This window comes from Ambystoma mexicanum, chromosome 7p, assembly GCF_040938575.1.
Source record: "Ambystoma mexicanum isolate Mex_15411 chromosome 7p, UKY_AmexF1_1, whole genome shotgun sequence".
Taxonomy (NCBI): domain Eukaryota; kingdom Metazoa; phylum Chordata; class Amphibia; order Caudata; family Ambystomatidae; genus Ambystoma; species Ambystoma mexicanum.
In genome coordinates this window covers 659,374,545-659,391,551 of record NC_090939.1, presented here as the reverse complement: position 1 = coordinate 659,391,551, position 17,007 = coordinate 659,374,545, and the positions used below count along the sequence as shown (strand labels likewise).

General features: G+C 48.7%; 1 protein-coding gene across 2 annotated transcripts in view; it reads left to right on the top strand.

Annotated features, from left to right (window-relative positions):
- Positions 1-349: 349 nt before the first annotated feature.
- Positions 350-17,007, top strand: part of RNF149 (ring finger protein 149) — a 175,945-nt gene continuing 159,287 nt past the window's right edge. The window contains exon 1 of one of the 2 annotated variants that reach the window (XM_069636717.1): positions 350-1,198. In XM_069636717.1, coding sequence (XP_069492818.1) covers positions 673-1,198 — 526 coding nt within the window. In that variant the 5' untranslated portion in view covers positions 350-672. The remainder of the gene's footprint in view (positions 1,199-17,007) is intronic. The other variant, XM_069636719.1, reaches the window with a different exon arrangement.

Sequence of the window (17,007 nt, the reverse complement as noted above, 5' to 3'; positions counted from 1 at the left end):
TGTATTTTCCAACATGGCCGCCGAGTTATACGTATGTAATAAACTAGATGAACTCACAAGCCTCTGATACATCCACCACATTACTCCCGTGTTCACACCCCTCACAAACTCGACACCTCCTCACATCTCAAAAACAACAAATCTGCATTTGATTGCTAATCTCTCGTGTCCCAAGTCGTTTCCAACAAAAACTTTGGGAAGTGCGCAGAGCTCCAGTTTTATCAGGCACTCATTGCCAGCTTCTATAATATATGTGTTTCCTTTATACAATGTATAGCATGTCTGCAATTTGTATTCCATGACGTCACATATTTCGAGTACATTGCAGCATTTCTAATAATCAAAACCCACATAAATTAAAGCTTTTGTTCCTTTTGGAAAATCCCCTTTCACGCCTCCCCGTCGACACCGCCTCCTCTCTGAGCTCCTTTTCTTGTCGGCTTCGCCCCGCCTCCACTTCGGCGGCAGGTCCACCCTTTCGCATCACATGCATGTCTCCTCCCCTTTGCTGTGTTTGCTCTTGACAGCAGGAAGCTTGCTGTGGCTGCCGGTGTCTTCTCGCTCTGTGTACCCGGCTCTTATTGCCCCCATTTCTGTGGACGTGAGCTTGTATCCTTAGGCAAGACCCATCTGTTTCCCCTGCTGCTCCTGTCTACTACCTTTTCTCCTTGCATGGTCGGAGTTACCTCGTCCCTAGCCAGACCACCCGGCCCGCTTTTCTGGGTGGTAAGGATGCGGCCGACCCTGACCCTCCTGTTGCTGGTGTTGGGCTGTACGACGCAGAGCTGGGGCCGGTCTCAGGAGTGGTACACGGCCCTGGTGAGTACAGCATACACGGACCCGGCTAGCAACCTGACGGTGCTGGGTAGCACGGAGAGCGGCCGCTACGGCGACAGCTCGCCCAAGGAAAGCGTCCAGGGGCTGGTGGGGGTTCCCATAGCGGCGCTTGCCCCCGAAGCACCGCCCGAGGCCCTGGAGGGTTGTGCTGTTGACACCGACTACTACGTGCCGGGGTCCGCATCCTGGCCGCAACCTCCAGGCGAGGAAGACACTGCCGAGCCGTGGATTGCACTGGTGGCCCGGGGTGGTTGCACCTTCAAGGAGAAGGTTATCAATGCCGCTCGAAGGAATGCCGCCGCTGTGGTCATCTACAATGAGCCCAAAGCTGGCAACGCTACCGTGCCCATGTCTCACGCAGGTAAGAAAATGCCCACGCAACCGAATATTGTAACGGTCCGATGTCACACCAGTCTTCGCACACCGGCAGCCTGCTGACAATACCTTTGTGACCATAAATAACATGGGCAAGCCAAGAACAGATTTGACTCATCCACCGACTAACACGATGCTTAAAATCGCACCACGCTTCTAAAGAGCCCATTGCACACACCCCACACACTAATTGCGCCTTACTCGCTAAGACACCACTCAATGGCACCCCCTCCACATACACACCAAAAAATGCATAACCCCCCCATGCAGCACCACACATCCTAGTATTTGTACCCCCTGCAATAGCTCTGTGTTAACTTCTTGGATCATTAAGTGGCAGGCCCCCATAGCATACGTATGCACATTACCACATACGGACCCCAAGGGGTACTTCACAATAAAAGCACCCATAATTAATTTTAGTAAGCAATGGATCAGCCCCACCCTTACTTAAATACACCGCTCCACAAACAGTCCCTCCCGACAATACCACTGTTTATTTGTTCCCATCCAAGCTCCAAGAACCAGTATACATCCTACCCAAAGAGTCCGCCACACAGGCATCTCCTGCAAATAACGTGTCCATGTCACTGGGAGGCACTGACTGTTAACGAAGCGCACACAGTACCCTCACAATTGACTCACTGTTTACCTGAAACATGCGCACCCGCTTAAAATAGAAGTCTCTGTCCCACATCGGCAAGCATAGCCTTAACCCCATCTTCATTCTGACACTTACACTCACGCTCCTAAACTCGACATACCAAATCCTTGCTCCAAAGACGATACCACACCGCTTCCCTCTCCTAGCAATAACAGACCCCCAAAAGTGATGAAAGAAAAGCTTTTGCTTTTGGCTTGCTGCACAAAAACCAGACTCATTTAAAAGTGGAAAAAGTCGCTTTAATGTGATAGGCCAAAGCTTATAATCAAAACGCTTAACTGTCTCCATGGCCTAACAAACTAAAGAGATATTTGAACAATCAATTAAATAACTTAAACATTTTCATTTTCCCCCAACAATTAAATAATTAAATAACCAATTTCCTCCCTAATGATCCCTTGGATCCTACCGTCTCCTTGCCCCTTTTCCAGGCGTCCGCTTTCTCCCAGGGGCCATGCCCCTCCAGGCTCAATACCTGTTCCCCCGGGGTAACCTGCTTGTGCAAACAGCACCACCCCCTCCTTTCCCGTGTCATTCCCCCATTGTGCTTCCCTCCCCCCACATCAAAAGGGGCCATGCCCCCGGCGCCCCAACCCACTTCAACCCCTTTTAAACTCCCCTCTACACCAAACTCCCCCTTCCTATGACCTGCAGCCAGCGTGACCTGCCACATCAGCAACATATATTACACACAAACTTTCACAATGCCCCGACCTGTCACACAAAAATACCAAACCCTACCCTCATAACAGACCCCAAAAACTCATAAAAAACTCCCCATGACATCTAGAAACCCCCCGCATAATCCCATGAACAATGGACCCCCCCCTATTCCATAACTGACATTACCCTAAAGCCAAAATGAAGGGGTGGGAGGGCGGGACAATCACCAAGTCCTAACCGTCGCCTGCCTCCCTAACCTTCCCTGAGCCCTTAAATACCCCCCAGGGAGGCGCTCTGCACCCCCACGGCCACTCGCTGGCCGTGTGCAGCGCCAAAAACTTCCAAGGGGCAAACGCTTCGCGTTCCCCCCGGGTGCCCCCCTTTTGGCTTACTGCACAAATACCCAGACTCATTTAAAAGTGGAAAAGGTCGCTTTAATGTGACAGGCCACCCCCTCCTTTCCCGTGTCATTACCCCATTGTGCTTCCCTCCCCCCACATCAAAAGGGGCCCTGCCTCCGGCACCAGAGAAACCCTCCCCGAGGAGTTCTTTCTGCCCCAACCCCCGCCCCCAAATTTTTCTACCTCAAACTTTTTACCCAGTCTCCCAGCCAAGAACCCAAGTCCGCCAGGTAGTGATTATTCCCATACACGGACAAGTGTACCCCATCCTCTCTAAAGATAAGGAAACCCTCATATGTTATTTCCTTATGGTCCATGACCTGCACCGCCACCGAGGCACAACATTTTACCATTTCCCTGTTTATCCCCTTCCTGGCCCGCTCTATTGCTCCCTCACTTCTCGCTCCCGTCCAAACTGTTCGCGGCAACAACTTAGTCCACACCACCACCGCTTGAGGCCACATATCCCGCACCCACACTAAGTCCCTCTTCATTTTCTTTAGCAGAGCCACCCCCGTATCTCTCACCAAGTCATTCTCCCAAGCATGCAGCATCACCACCCTTGGAACCCCATAGCGTTCCCTCATCCCTGCCAATATGGGCAGGAGCTGATCCCACCGCAGGCCCCCCAAACCGTGCCATCTCACCACCACTTCCTTGTAACTGCACCACAACTGCCTTCCAAACACCCTTTTCTCCGCCTTTTTCCCAGCCCACTTCACAATTGAATGGCCAACAATACAAACTTGCGCCAACTCCCCCTTCTTTTGCGCAGCATCTGAAACAGAAATTACAAAAAATACTGACGAGTCAAAAATAATACAACAACAACATTTTGCCCACAAAGTCCTCCTCCACCTTTCTTCAACATTCCCCTTTTCCAAAATCCCTGACGTACCCCTTGTATTTCCCCGACCTCCAACGCCCCAATCTTTTCACCTTGTCTTCCGAAAAACCCAGTCTGGTACCCTCAGATGCTGCGCCCATCCTAAAAGAATGAGTCCCGAAATCCTCAGCCCTTTCACCCACCGTCACCAGTGCCTTCCGCAATACCCCTAGCACCTGTGCCGCTGAAACCAGCGATCCATCCGCATGCTGAAAAACCAAGCCTGACTTACCCCCACAGCGCTCCTTCCACACCTTGCCTGCCTGAACTGGGCATAAAACCTCGCTCCCTCGACCCAGCAGAACCCAAGAGCCCCTTCCCTTTTGATCCGTCTTGGACCTTTTAATCTTGATGTCTAAACCTTCTTCTGTAATTTGAACATCTTCCCATTGCAGTCCCCCTACCCCCCTTTTCCCCCGACCAACTCAGAAACCCTGAAAGCCCCAAAGAATAACCATGTAAAACAAGTCGCAAACAGTTCCCCTTCCCATACCGACCAGCAAACTCCCCCCACCACCTCAATCAACCTCTGCAGCAATTCAGCCGATATCGGCCTCCTCTTATCCTTGTCCCTCTTACTCTCCCTTGCCCATCCTTCCAACATCCTACTCGCCATCTCCCCCCCCACTTGGTTGAAAACCCCAAAACCATTTCCCGTAAAAGGCAATCCCTGCTAGCTTTCCTGCTATCGTTGCCCTTGACCAGCCCCTGTCCATGCACATCAGAAGGAAATTCGTGACATCATCCCTCTTCCGCATCCCATCTACCCTTCCAACTACAAGCTCCTCCTCTAATAAAATCCTCCCAGGCCCTCCTGTATGACTTCTTAGATGCCGCGGCCAAGGAACCCTCCACCAGAGCAAGCGCTGTCAGCTTCCTATCTTACACAGCTCCTCCGGAATCTGCTGCCCCTCCTGATCTGCATCTGGAGCCAATCCACGGAATCTCTGCCATTGAAAACAAGATAATGCATCAGCGATGCCATTATCCTTCCCTGGCACATGTGTTGCCTTAAACACCACATTCCATTCCATGCAGCGCATCACAAACTCTCTGAGTCTTGCCACCCTCTGATCCCTAGCTGACTGTTTGTTCACGACATGGACCACGCATTCGTTGTCGACATTGAAGTTCACCTTCTTGTTTTGCAACTCCTTCCCTCACAACCCCAATGCCACTAGTAATGGAAAAAATTCAAGAAATGCTATACTCCTCCCTTCCTTCAACCACCTCGCTGGCCACTTTTCCGCACACCATTTTCCCCCCCAAAACACTCCAAAACCACCGGCCCCCGCTGCATCCGAGAGTATCTGAACTTCCCATGTCACCGGGTCTCCCTGCAACCACATTGACACTCCATTGAAACTCTCCAAGAAGCGCAGCCAAATTCTGCAATCCTCCCTCACTGCCCCCGATACTTTTATCCGATGATGTGGGCACTTTGCTCCCGCTATGGCCCTTGCCATGTTCCTGCAAAACGTCCACCCTGGGGCCACCACCTTACATGCAAAATTCAGATGCCCAACCAATCTCTGCATCTCCACCAGCATCATTTTCTTGGCCCCCACCGCTTTCTCCAACAGTACCACCAATTTGCTCACCTTGTCGTGCGGCAAGCGTGAGGTCATGGCCACTGAATCCAGTTCAATTCCTAGAAATGTTAACACCACTGCCGGCCCTTCTGTTTTGTCTTCGGCTAATGGTACACCCAGCTCCTCCATCAATTCCAGAAACAACCATAGCATTTCTCTGCAATCCTCCTCTCTTTTTGCCCCGCTAATGAACAGAAAATCACCCAGATAGTGCAGCACACTCTCCCACCCCGAGCTGAATGAGAAAACCCACTGTAGAAAAGAGCTGAACCATTCAAACAAAGCACAGGAAATTGCGCACCCCATTGGCAATGCTTTGTCTATGTATATGCGGTCCTCAAACTGCAAACCCAACAACCAAAAATCCTCCGGGTGCACCGGCAATAACCTAAAAGCCGCCTTGATATCGCACTTGGCCATGAAGGCCCCTCGCCCTTCCTTCCTTATCAGCTCAACCGCCTGGTCAACACTTGCATACACAACCCCACATTCTTCCGGGGCAATGAAATCATTAACTGACATACCCTCCGGCCATGACAAATGATGAATCAGTCTGAACTCCCCCGGAGCTTTCTTGGGCACCACCCCCAATGGGGATATCACTAAGTCACCCGGCACGTCATCAAATGGGCCCACTATCCTTCCTGCCGCTATTTCCTTGTTCAATTTTTGTCTTACCACCTCAACATTCTCTCTCGCCGACTTCAAATTTTCAGCCCACCGACGCACCCTGGTAACCTAATCTGAACCCCTGACAAAACCCCTCACTCAAAATCTTAGCCCCTTCCCTATCTGGATAAAATTGCAACCATTTTTCCAACACACCCACTTTAATTGGAGTAAAAGCTTTTCCCCCCCAACCCCTTTTCCTGAACCTCTCCCCCTCCCCCTGTCTCCCTGTTGGAAACACTGCGTGAGAGGGTGTTTTCCACCACACTTGCTACACTTGTGGTGAACCTACACAGGGTCCTTGCGCAGCTATCCTTATTGTACCCCCAGCACGCTGCTGAGGACTGACCCCTACCTCCTCCCCCCACCCCCTCATGGGCGGGGCGACCAAGAAAGGGCCGGAAAGGCACAGGCAGCCCACTTGCTGTGTGTAATGTCGGGGCAGGCCTCGTTGGGGCCATCCATTGCGGCCAGAGATCCATATCTATCTCCCCCCAGACCGCCTGACTGTCCTCTGCCATTCTCGCTCTAAATTCCTCATCATACCTTACCCAGACAAAGCCCCCAAAGCTCGTGAAAGCCTTCCTTATTACATCCATATATTTAAGCAGGGCCACGCAACGCTCCAGGAATTTTTCGCAATACACACTGGCATAAATGATAAACGCTGACGTCCAATTCTCAATGGTCACCGGGACCCTCGGGCGTGAAGCCAGTTCCCTCTCTTCCTCCTTAGACCCCTCCTTCGCTCTCACTTCCCTATGGAGCAATTTGAAGACATCCACAAATTCCCCCGCCTGAATCTTCTCCCTGGTCGCTGCCATCAAGTGCGCCCCCAATGGTTTTGTTATCCCCATGTATGGCAATTTTTTCTCCTTTCCTTTCACTTCCACCTCCTTATCTTTACCAGCTTGCACTTCGAGCCCCACTGGCTCCACCACTTTGTCCGTTTGGACCTCCACTGAGCAAATGCTCTTCTCAACCCCCTCGGCTCCAATGGCCTGCACACCAACTTCTTTCCTTACACCTTGAAGACCAGACCGTTCATCCCCTGTCCCCCTATTTGTGACCCCTCTCTGCCATGCAGATGACCATTCCCTTTCCCGCTCACCTCCTTCCACACCTGCCGCCTGTGGTCTGACGTCTACACCGATGCTCCTCCTCTCCTTTCTTAGAGGGCTCCTACTGCGGGGACAAAACATGTCGGCACACTCACCCAGCCAATAGTTCCCTTGACCCCTTTCACCCCATCCACCCTGCACTTCCCTTTCCCTATCCCACCTTGAACTTCTTCTCTCCTCCCCCCTTTCCGCCCTGTAATCTTCCAATTCCAATTGCCCCACATATTCCTCCCGGTTCATAGTGATAATACCGAATCAAAAAATCTCGAAAACAAAAATCTCGAATACAAAAGGCCGAAAAAAAAAATGTCGAATTTTTTTTCAATGTGTTTTTTCCAAAATGGGGGGGGTTCCCCCCCAAACCCCCTTTTTTCATTTTTTTTTATTTTACCCCTTTTTTTTACTTACCTGACCCCAAAAACATATATAAATAAATAAATAAAAAATGTGATATTTTTTTTTTCGAGATTTTTGTTTCGGGCTTTTTGTCATTCGAGATTTTGTTTTCGAGATTTTGACTGACCACCATTCCTCCCATCCAACTTCATCACCCCTTAAATACCATTGCGGATGCAAGTTCATGCCCGAGATGAGTTGATGATCTTCTTGCGAGCCCGGGGCGTCCGCCCCGCCACTCCTTTGACGTCTTCTCGGCGGGGTTGTAGAAACCCCTGCCTGGTCCTCTTCTCTCGGGCGAGGCGTTCCGACCTCCACCCTGGAATCCTCATTGCTAGGGGCTGTGCTGCGCCCTCTAGGCTCTCCTTGCGTTGACCGAGGAGGGGCCGTACTGAAACCCTCAACCTCCACCTGACCAGCGGGGGCTGCGCAGCGCCCTCCGCCCTCACTCCTCCTACCCGGGGGGGCCGTTCCGTGCCCCACTCTACCCTCCTCAATTGATGGGGACCTCTCCCTCCTTCTCCCGCCTGCACTCTTCTGCAGGTATTTACCCCCTCTTCCCCTCTGCCCTGACACCCCCTTCTGTGCCCCATCCCTGCCCCTACTGTTGTTCCCTCGAGCCCCTCCCTTTTGATCATTCCCAGCTTCCCTAGGGCTATCAATCCCTTCCTCCCTCCCTGGCTGCCCACCCGACATCATTTCTCCCCCGCCCGCCCTCCTGTCTATCTCCCTCCTCATTTTCCTGCCCCTGGATTCCCAAACCTCCCCTCTCCCCGCCGTAGGGGTGCAAGCCACCACTGCCGCAAGAGCCCCGTCTGCCGCAGCTCTACGCCCCCCACTTACCTCCCCTTATCCCGTTACTTCCCCTACCGCCCCTTCCAATTGGGCCTTAGATGCCCTGCTAATGATTTCCAGGGCCTTCCTCAGAGCCCCAGCATCCACCAGCCCCTTCTTGCTTGCTCCCTGGCCTGCATTGTGCACAATAATCCGAGTGTGCACTAAAAATATGCCCCTTGAAGCTAAACTAGGTACTCTAAGCCCCCGAGCCAGTACCTACCCGTGGACCAGTACCCCTGGCACTGTGCAACCTGAACAAGAAAATTAAAACCCCCAGAAACAAAAAACACACGGGGTGCTAAACAATAAACTAACCTAAATAGTATTAATTATTAATAACAGAAAACTACTCCCCAAAATTATGCTTACCTATTTATTACTAGTATTATCGCTATTATTATTTTATTTATATTATTTTGTGTATATATATATATTTTTTTTAATTTTTTTTTTTAAACCCTATTTCAATATTCTACCCTTGTAAGCACCCCCTCCCCTCTACCTAGGTGAAATCCCCGAAGCAAAGGGAGCCCCAAACCACCAGCAAAGGCACAAAATAGTGCTAGATAACTGCCGTGCACACTGCCACCTAGCGGTGCACAAGCAGCACCGCACCACTCCCTCAGCAAAGCAACGCGGTCCCTTTAATGGAGCTGCACTGCCCCCTTCCTACACGGAGCTGATACCGCGCCCACACACACGCAGGCGCCGGGAGACAAACACTGCCGAACTAAGTGGGAATTCCACTGAGGAGCTGCGGGAAAGCCGCTAACCCTGTGCTCCCAATCCTTCTCCTAACCCCACACCCCGCCGGCACACGAACGGAGGAAGGATGTGCAACAAAAACTCCCTAACGGCACCCCAGAGCCCTCATGCCCCCAACTACCTGTAATACCACCACGACTCACACCAGGAGACACGGGGACCCAACGGTAAGCAGCGAGGGGTGTCTTATCTACCGCACCCCTCTTACAAATGCACACAACGTGTGTATATATATTAATTTTATTATTTTTTTTTATTATTATTATTATTTTTTTTTATAAACTAACAAATTACCTAACCGCCCGCTCTACTAAGACTACCCTACCTCACCTGCTCTATCTCGCACACCTAGGCCCAGGTACTACAGGGAAGGCTCGGGAGCAGGCAACAGGACTTGACAATCACCAAGTCCTAACCGTCGCCTGCCTCCCGAACCTTCCCTGAGCCCTTAAATACCCCCCAGGGAGGCGCTCTGCACCCCCACGTCCACTCGCTGGCCGTGTGCAGCGCCAAAAACTCCCCGGGGGAAACGCTTCGCGTTCCCCCCGGACCCCCCTTTGCCACAACCACTGGGCTTGTTCTGAGCACATTCAATTCCACTGTTTATCTTGTCTGCGCGATTAAAGGCATATGCAATCTGTCTTGTTGCTGCCCCTAATGGGAGCAAGCCAGCTAGTCTGTTGTTCCCATGTTTAGTCTGTACTGGATTTCCAGCAACCCCAGACTTGTTTAAGCTTGGTCGCCATCATCCGTGTGGTGCAGCCGGAGGAGTCTCAGCATAGAGCCAGGCGCAAATTGTCCATGTCCCATATTGAGGAGGTGCACCCACCCAACCTCGCTACCTACTATTGGCTTTCCCGTCATACACAGTGCAATACAGAGGCAGCTCAAAAACAGTCTGAACCCGGCTTCTCCCAACACCCGAGTGCAATACCCGTGCGACGCATATCACTACAAGGAGAATTTGCTTTTTTTATTTTATTGTTTTTTTATAATGTGCCACATTACCTAGAAGCGCGTAGGCCATGAGCTGAGCATGTAGTAGGAAGTTCTAAACAAGCGCATGAATTGAAACAATCCAGATATTAAAAAAAAGATGACTGAGCACCTCTGATCGAATCAGGTGTGTCTTCAGCAGTTCTCAGAACTTTTAATTGATTTTTGTACTCCAAGGTTGACAGGAAGTACCGCTTCCTCCGTCAACCACACACACTGGCCTCTGTATAAATCAACACTGGGGGGAGGGGGACAACGGCCAAGGGGTACACATAAAACACGGGATGTGGGAGCACGAAAAAAGTCACAGGACAAACTGGTTTCAGTAAACCTATATTTTACCACGATGTTTGTAGTTCTTAAAAATCTGACATTATGCAAGTTGAGAAAAGAAAAGGTTACTTGTATTCCATGGTTGTAGAATGGAAACCAAACAAATCTTCCAATATCATTTGCTCATAGTGTTATAATTGAATACATTGTATCATCTTTTGATGCTGTAACTGTAAGTCATTTAATGAACAAAAACATAACTAAAGAAATGAAGTCTGCAATCGCCCCCTCTTCCCCTTCATAAGGTTCTTTGAAGGTCACCCTGAATTTCACCCCTGCCAAGCACATATTAGAAGTCTTCAAAGGTCTTCCATAAAGTACCCACTCAGTGATTTTAAAAGATAATCCATAACAATGTTCCATTTAAATGTTCTTCATTACTTAAATCCATTAGACAGAAGGGAGGTGTAAAGGAAGCAACCGCTACTGTAGTTCTTTAGCAGTGGGGGAGGGGCAGGAGTCTCACTTTGCCTCCATAGAGATGTTTTCATTTTGACTATACTATGCTTCATGATGCTGGGCCCGTGTCCATGTAGCTAAAGCTAAATGCTATTGTCTTTTAAAGTCCTGTTTGTGAACTGAACTCTTGGTAATGAAATGACAATGAGCACAAGCAGGGAGCTACATCCAGTGTTGACACGTCCGAAAGTAGAAAGCTACCTAGGTAGCTGAAGAGGTTTAATGACTGTTGCAGAGATGTTATTAAAGCAGCTTGTAAATCCTATTGCTTTTGTTAGTTATAAAAAATGTTAAACGAGGAGGGTTCTGGGAGTCCCTCCGGCACAAACACAGCCCATTGACCTGTTCTTGGGTGGATGGCCCCCGGGTGAGTCTCAACCAAGTCTTTAGCTCAATGTCCCTTTCACGGAGGAGAAATATCCCTGCATATCAGCCTTTGTCCTGCCCCAGGGGCAGTCCACCACCGAAATGCTAGGCAATTCTCCTCTGAACAAGAGTACCAACAGCTACGTGTTTCGGCCTAGTCGGGCTTCATCGGTCAGGTGGAGCTGTGCCTCTCAAAGAACAGTGAGCAAGGGGTTCACGTTTTTTTCTTCTTTCAGTCTTTGTCCATCTGGGGGCCATCCATCCAAGAACAGGTCAATGGGCCGTGTTTGTGCCGGTAGAGTGACTCCCATAACCCCCACCCCTCCTGTTTTGCATATAAAAAAAAATGTTAGACTGGGCAGGGCCGGTTCCTTCCTCATGTTCATGGTCAGGGTCCTACCCTCAAAGGCAAATTCAAACGCCTGCCCCCAATAAACCGTTATTTTTTTCAAATGATTGCTGATAGATTAATAGAAATCATTTCATTTGCGCCGCTTTGAGAGGCCAATATCGACCCTAGAATGATATCCTGGTTTAAAATATTAAAAGGTAGGGGCACATAACGGCAGGATAGTTGTGGGCGAATTCAGGCTAAAAAACATAAATTAAATAAACCGTTTGCTTTAAGTTAAATTGTCAGCAGCACATATAGCAAACTGGGTGGCCATTATGCCGGAAGTCTGCTTTAGATTCCCCCCAATTGATAGTCCCCGCCCCACCAATTGATATACATGGCACCCATTTTCTCCTGTTGAGTCTGCTTCAGGCCCGCCGAACGGAAAAGACTAAGCAAACAGAGGCTGTGATAACTGCTGGTCAAAGGAGCAATTTAACGAATGTTGAAGTGTTCTTCATTGGGTGGGGGGGTGGTAGAGCTCCAATTAAGGGGGCCAAGCATACATTGAGAAGGGTCAAAGGCCATGCTGCCGCATGGCACCTGTGCCCTCACCATACCATAACTGTTCCACATGCATTGGTAATGGATCAACATATCTTTTCCAAACCCCTTCTAAACGCACATCGACCCCACAGAAGACACGTTCACAGCATGCCCCTACCCTTCACACAGCCTGCCCAGGCCACCTAGCATAGACTGACACCACTGAACCCAAAGAATAGAGCCACATATAGGGGCACTAAAACACGGCCTCAACCCCTAAACACAAGCAACACTACATCTTTGACCTCCTATATAGGTAGCAGTGCGTTCACTCTGTTGTGTGCGAGGGGAGAAAGGGGAGTGTCTCATTACTCCACTGAAGTGGCATTCTGCTACCCACAGACTGCATGTGCTTATCCCCCCACTGTTCAGCATTAAATTGACCATTACTCCACACTCCCTCTTGGTTTGCTCACCCCCAACGAAAAGTACAAAGGACAACTGTCCGGATTGCGTCACAAACATATCTTTCGTTTTTCATGATCATAATTTTGTTAGTCGCCGTTAACTAGGTCCAGGCAACATCAATCTTAATGTCTTAGATGTCTACTCAAACGCTTCCCTCAAGCCTGCTCTTTTTTTGGTACTGTGTTGGCACAGAGACAAAACCTGCCCCAGCTGTAGATTGATTGGGAACCTAGTATTGTCGATGTCACCAGGGGTGACTATATCTTGGCACGGCACTATTTTTCAGCATTTGTGTAGGGATCCGTAGGTCGGGGCCCATCACCGGTAGCTCATTTTCTGTTATAATCATTGGCACATTAAGGTTGTTTAGAAAAATCATTTCTCACCAGGAAAAGTAGACTTCTGAGCGGTAATGGGTTAATCACCCTATTTATAATCAACACAGCATTCCAGCACACATCCCTGAAGTTCTTGGCTATGGATTGAGGAGGTCACGATGCTGCGAGTATCGAAGTAAGGATTAGTTGAGCGGGAGCTAAAAACAGCTCCTGGGAATCTGGCATCATCTCCCGTAAGGAGGAGCTATTGCTGTGGAACAAGAGCTAGTACATAACGAGTAGCAAATCTAACTTCCACATGAGCGGCTTACTATATCCTTTTGTCCATTATGACCAATTTAAGCAACAAACCCTGATAGGCGGGGGCTTTATCAGATCGCAGGGGCCTTAACGTTATCCCCAGCATTGCCAGACCCGGTAAATCCCCGCCCACTGCCCATAGGCAGGGGGCTAATAGCATCCCAGCATGTTTTTCTGGGATGCTAAATCATTATTATTTTTTTAAGTTGAGAAAGGGCACTGTTGATGTTTCCCAACTTTAAAAAAAACCAAGATGGCTGCCATGGTCACGGGAGAACGTAACTACACATAGTCCCTTCTTGTCTATGGTGGTCCATTGTCACAGAGGGGGGCGAGCACTGGAAAACAGTGTTTTCCAGCAAGGGACCAAGCAGCTTCATTTAGGAGGGGGATGTGTGTGGGCCTTACCTACTTCCCAGTGTGCAAAATCAAAGCCTCATCCTGCTCCGGGGGTTCGGGACATGGGTTTTACCATGAGTTAAAGCCCACACGGCGAGCCCCTCGATTGGCTCGGAGGATGGATTCCCCTCTCCCCCTGGTTCTAACATATTTTAAATGTCTTCTAGATGTGTCCTAATGCTCATTTAGCCTTCTTCCCAACATCCAAAATGTTATGTCAGATAGGTATGTTTCTATGCAGAAGTTGGTCTGGGGAGCCAAACGTAGCTCCTGGTAGCTGCCAAGCTAACCATGCTTTCTAGGCCACAACCAGGAGAAAAATAGCTTGCAGCTCCAGGCAATTTCAAACCTATTCCTATCGCTCGGTCTGTGTTACAAGGGTTGCTTTCTTGCATCTTTTAAACACACCATTGCAGCCATGGTGTTGTGTACCTGAGTGACAGAAAAGGTGTTAATGAGCCATGTCACTGTCCTGTTGACCAAAATAATGGATGTAATGCAAATGGCATTGCATCCTTTCATCTCTCCCACTAAAAATCAAAGGAAACATCACCTGACCTTTGACCATAATGAAATTGGAGGAAACCGATCAAAAAGTCCCATAAATGCAAATCCTATTAAGTAAATGAAGCAGCTGAAAGACAGCCATATGAGATTCTAGGGGGAATTTTCAGAGTCCCAGTGACCACCGTTTAAGCCCCCTACCTACAGATGATGGGTGCCACATAATATCTAGTAATAATTGTTGATTTTTATTGCTGCCTCCTTAATCAACGGTGTTGTGTACAAAAGCTCCCACACCTATATACACGGAGAGATTGCTTGTTCGAAAGCAGAGAGCATAAGGAGTAGCAATTAAGTTACAGGGCTTGCAGTTACAAAGTGCAAATGGTGTCCATGATGGGCCTGCTAAGTTGCCCTTCTTGGAAGGGTTCACCCCTTTTCAATAGCTTTAATTTAAAAAAAAAAAAAAATCCATTGTGCTCCCACTACTGCAGGTGTCCCTATTAACTCCAATACAATACCCAGGCGGTAGAGCTAAAACTACACACCATGTAGGTTCCTAATGGATATTGTGATGATTGGGGAGCACATGAGCAGAATTGAGGAAATTCCTATGGGCAGGGATCGTCTTGTATGCTGACCGAAAGTTGTTTAAGATAACAGTCGGCATATAATAGGAGACTTGTGGTGAGAAGGCTCAGTTTTAGAAAGGGTGGTCAGTGTACGGGGAATTTTGTAAAGTAATGCCATCTGCAATGGTGTTCAAGCTCAAACCTGTTTATAACTTTTTTTCGTATATAGTGAGCCCTGCTAATCGGGCCTTGCTTTCCAAATGCTCCCTACCACAAAAGTATAGTACGCATGGGTTCTCTTTGCTGGATCCACTTTACTGGCATACCAGCAACTGCCACGTGGTTTGGCAACATGGCAGCCCCAGAGTAACGTGTACATTTCTGACATAGCACGCAGAAATCCAAGCTAGTTCAATATCATAGGCTGCCTTTAATAGCAGGCATTCATGATTGAAATTATAACTGTTTATCCCCAAGGTTTGGTGGTAGCATGGTTAAGCATAGTTATATCTGGTTTGAAATAGCGCCCTATAAAAATATAGTTATACCATGTCATTGTATCATCAACTGGTTTCCTTTTGTTTCCTACGGTTGTCCAAGCTTTTGTCTAGTGCTGGGGTTCACACACATAGTTGCTAGGCTAAGCCCTGAAGACTCCCTATGTTCTGTGCCTAGGAAGGCTTGACACCTTCCCAGTGGAACAGGATATACCTGGTAGGGTGTGGGCCAGTGCTCGAAAGTTTTATCAGCACAATAGGAAAGTCACAAAGGTGGATAATAATTTGAGTCCCTTTGATCTTAGGCAGACAGAGGGGAGGAAAGAGTATAGAGTGGTACCAAGAGAGAAGTTCCACCATTTTGAAAATGCCTCGGTCTTCATGTCCCTCCTCCCAACTCCCTGCAGACAAGCCACTCGGGGAGCCAACCGGCATCAGGGCAAACACGTGTTACAACAGTCTATGTTTATCCCTTACAGGAGGCTTAAAATAGACCAATTTGTAGGGAGAAAGGACTCCATAAGGTGGTGGGATCACACCCCCTTAGCTGAATCATCTTTGGACTTGAGGAATTTAATTGGAGCAGTACTGGGGAATCTACCTGCTCCAAGTACCCTGTGCCCTACCATTGGAGTGACATTAAGGATTTCCAAAAAAGGAGCAAGACCCTCCCCCGCCCCCTCCAGCCCCCAACCAATTCAGGGAAACATTTGGAGCGGCCTGGTGTTGGAAAAGGATGGTCTTCTGCCGAAGGGCTCTGCGTAATGGAAGTGCCTGCAAGTTCTCTGGTAACCTTGCTGGCTTGGAAGGGCAGAAGAAAGACTTACCTTTTTCATCTGAGAACCTGGAGAGGATCCCACAACATACAGAATCAAAAGGAGCAGCCATAGGCTCTGTTTCACCACTTCAATACGATTTCAAGCTGACTCAGCAATTCTTGAGTTGTTTTGCAGCTGCTTCAAGACCCAATGGTGCTGCTTTTGGCATTTTATGCTATCATACCGCTCTGAGAATTTTCAAGCCCCTGACTCGACCGCCACCTTCCTATTTTCCAAGTTTTTAGAGCCAACAGCTGCAGTACTGCATAGCGTCGTGTGACCAAGTAGAAACAGCTCACCTCTGCAGTGGCGTCAACTCATCAAACACCTTTTGAGCCGTCTAAACGCAAGCTTTTACCCATCGCCTGTTTTCAAGCTTACTTCGATTCTCTAACCGCTTGCCACTGGTTGAAGAGCACCCTGCTTGCCTCCTATCAAACTGATTTGACCCAGCAGAAAGTGCCTAGAAGCACAGCATGATGTTGGCGAGCCCCAGAAGAGGAATTCAATGTTTACATAGTTGTTCTGTCACCAAGGCCTGGTTGTTGGAGCCCTATTAACAAAACCTCACGCCACACCTTAAAAATAAAATCAAAAAAACCTCATTTGAATTAGAACTTCTCTACCATTGCCTACATACCCTATTGTTGATACCGTCTTCCCCCCCCCCCCAAAATCTGCATATCCTGTGTATTTCTTTGCTTTGGTGGGTTACTTAGTGTTGTACTTTAGTGCAATTAAAACTTTTTTTTTTAATGTATATATTATTAATTATAGTTGAGTATCAAGTTTGTAAACCTGAAAATGTAATTACTGGATCTGGCTGATATTTTGCAAACATTATGTTTATCATGGTGCATGCCAGACAGCA